This window comes from Glossina fuscipes, unplaced genomic scaffold, assembly GCF_014805625.2.
Source record: "Glossina fuscipes isolate IAEA_lab_2018 unplaced genomic scaffold, Yale_Gfus_2 44383, whole genome shotgun sequence".
NCBI lineage: Eukaryota > Metazoa > Arthropoda > Insecta > Diptera > Glossinidae > Glossina > Glossina fuscipes.
Window position 1 is genome coordinate 1 of NW_023999152.1, and position 1,738 is coordinate 1,738.

At 37.2% G+C, this 1,738-nt stretch overlaps 1 protein-coding gene across 1 annotated transcript; it reads left to right on the top strand.

Moving 5' to 3' along the window:
- Window positions 1-14: 14 nt before the first annotated feature.
- LOC119643044 (fatty acyl-CoA reductase 1-like) lies at window positions 15-1,734 on the top strand (the record flags this gene model as incomplete). The annotated part of the gene is made up of 2 exons (XM_038042399.1): window positions 15-175; window positions 1,329-1,734. Coding segments are annotated over 2 exons (567 nt in total), but the record flags the coding sequence as incomplete, so codon positions are not given.
- Between the last annotated feature and the right edge of the window lie 4 nt (window positions 1,735-1,738).

Consider the following 1,738-nt stretch of genomic DNA (forward strand, 5'->3'; position numbering starts at 1 on the left):
ATGAATTATAGCTTTTTGATATGGTTAAGAAACAGAAAGGCGAAGATATAATTTTAAGCAAGGTATCTGCTATTGCTGGCGATGTTACGGAACTCGGCTTGGGTATACAACCGAATGATCTGGAAACACTACGAAACGAGGTTACAATTATTTATCATTGTGCCGCCACAGTAAGGTAATAAAATTTTTCATAAATAAAATATATGTGTAGCGGCCTTGAGGCGTCTTGAAAATCTGGCATTTCATTAAAAATATATAAAACTCAAGCAAGAAACAGTTAAGGGCATTAACCAGGCATTAAAAGCGAACTCACAAGTCATTCAGAAAAATATTTTGCAATAATAAGTTTCTTTCCAGACTAACCTATTTCTTAAGTTATTATAATCGGACTCCGAAATATGCGTTGCGCGAGATGGAAGGTCATATCCCTATTTCTATCTCTATTATTTAAAAAATCCTTGTGTTACTAAATCTATGATTACAGTTTTTTTTTGTTAATCAGTTCATGAATCGACTCCATTCACCCATTGGGCTTTTAGCTGCCAAGTAACTGTACTAGACTAAAAGATGCAGCTTTCTCTTACTGTTGCGAGCGTCTGAGCCTTCCTATATGTTAATATCGATTTTCCAGATCAAGATCTACTATGAATTGAAGCTATGAAAATTTCAGTTATTGTGGGAAGGTTTTCGAGCAGAATACATTGCTTACTAAATCCGATGTAATTAAGCCTGATGAGTATGTCCATCGAATTTAAGCTTTTCTTCTTTGCGCCTTACCCGCGCAAGAAGAAGAGCGTGCAATGCGATAGACAAGCAGAGCGACTCGGTTATGTCGACTTGAAATTATATGCTTGATGGCTCCTCTGATGCGAATTTCTGTTCTCCTGCGGTAGAAATGTAAGAAATTCTTGACAACGTGAAGTATGTCAACCGAGCATTTTCTTTACTTCAAGAAGAAAAAGCTGGAAAGTTTTAATTCTCGTGCAGCGAACCTGTTACATCTACTACTTTTTATCTAAGTCCGCATTAGCCACATTTCATTTTCCCTAAAAGAGACACGTTTTAGATCCAAAACCATACATTAAACTATTTATTATATTCCTGAATATACGGGCGAAACACTTTAGTTTCTAAACTTGGCCTGTCGAACACATTCCGGAATAGTGTAAGCCAAGTATATCGGTTTCCGTGATTGCAAGGGTTAAAAGCAATTTGTGGAGCGAAAATATAAGATCCGAGCAGAGCCTAATACACTTGGTTAACAATTTTGATTTATGAGAATTTATTTTTTATTAAAAATGAATATATGTACATCATTTTAATTACAGATTTGATGAGCCACTTCGTAAGGCGGTATTTTTGAACACGCGTGGCACTAAGTACATGTTAGAATTTGCAAAATCAGTAAAACATTTAGACTTCTTTGCACACGTATCGACCGCCTACTGCCATTTACATGTTAAAACGCTTTACGAACGGGTTTACGATCCACCAGCTAATCCTCACAAAGTGATTAGTGCTTGTGAATGGTTAACGGATGAACAAGTGGCTGCCATAGAACACAAAATATTAGGCGACATACCCAATACATATGCATATACGAAATCGTTGTCCGAAGCTTTGGTCGCAGAGAACTTTGATGAACTGCCGGCAATGATTTTAAGACCATCGATTGTAATACCGGTTTGGCGTGAACCGGTGCCTGGATGGACTGATAATATAAATGGACCAACTGGCC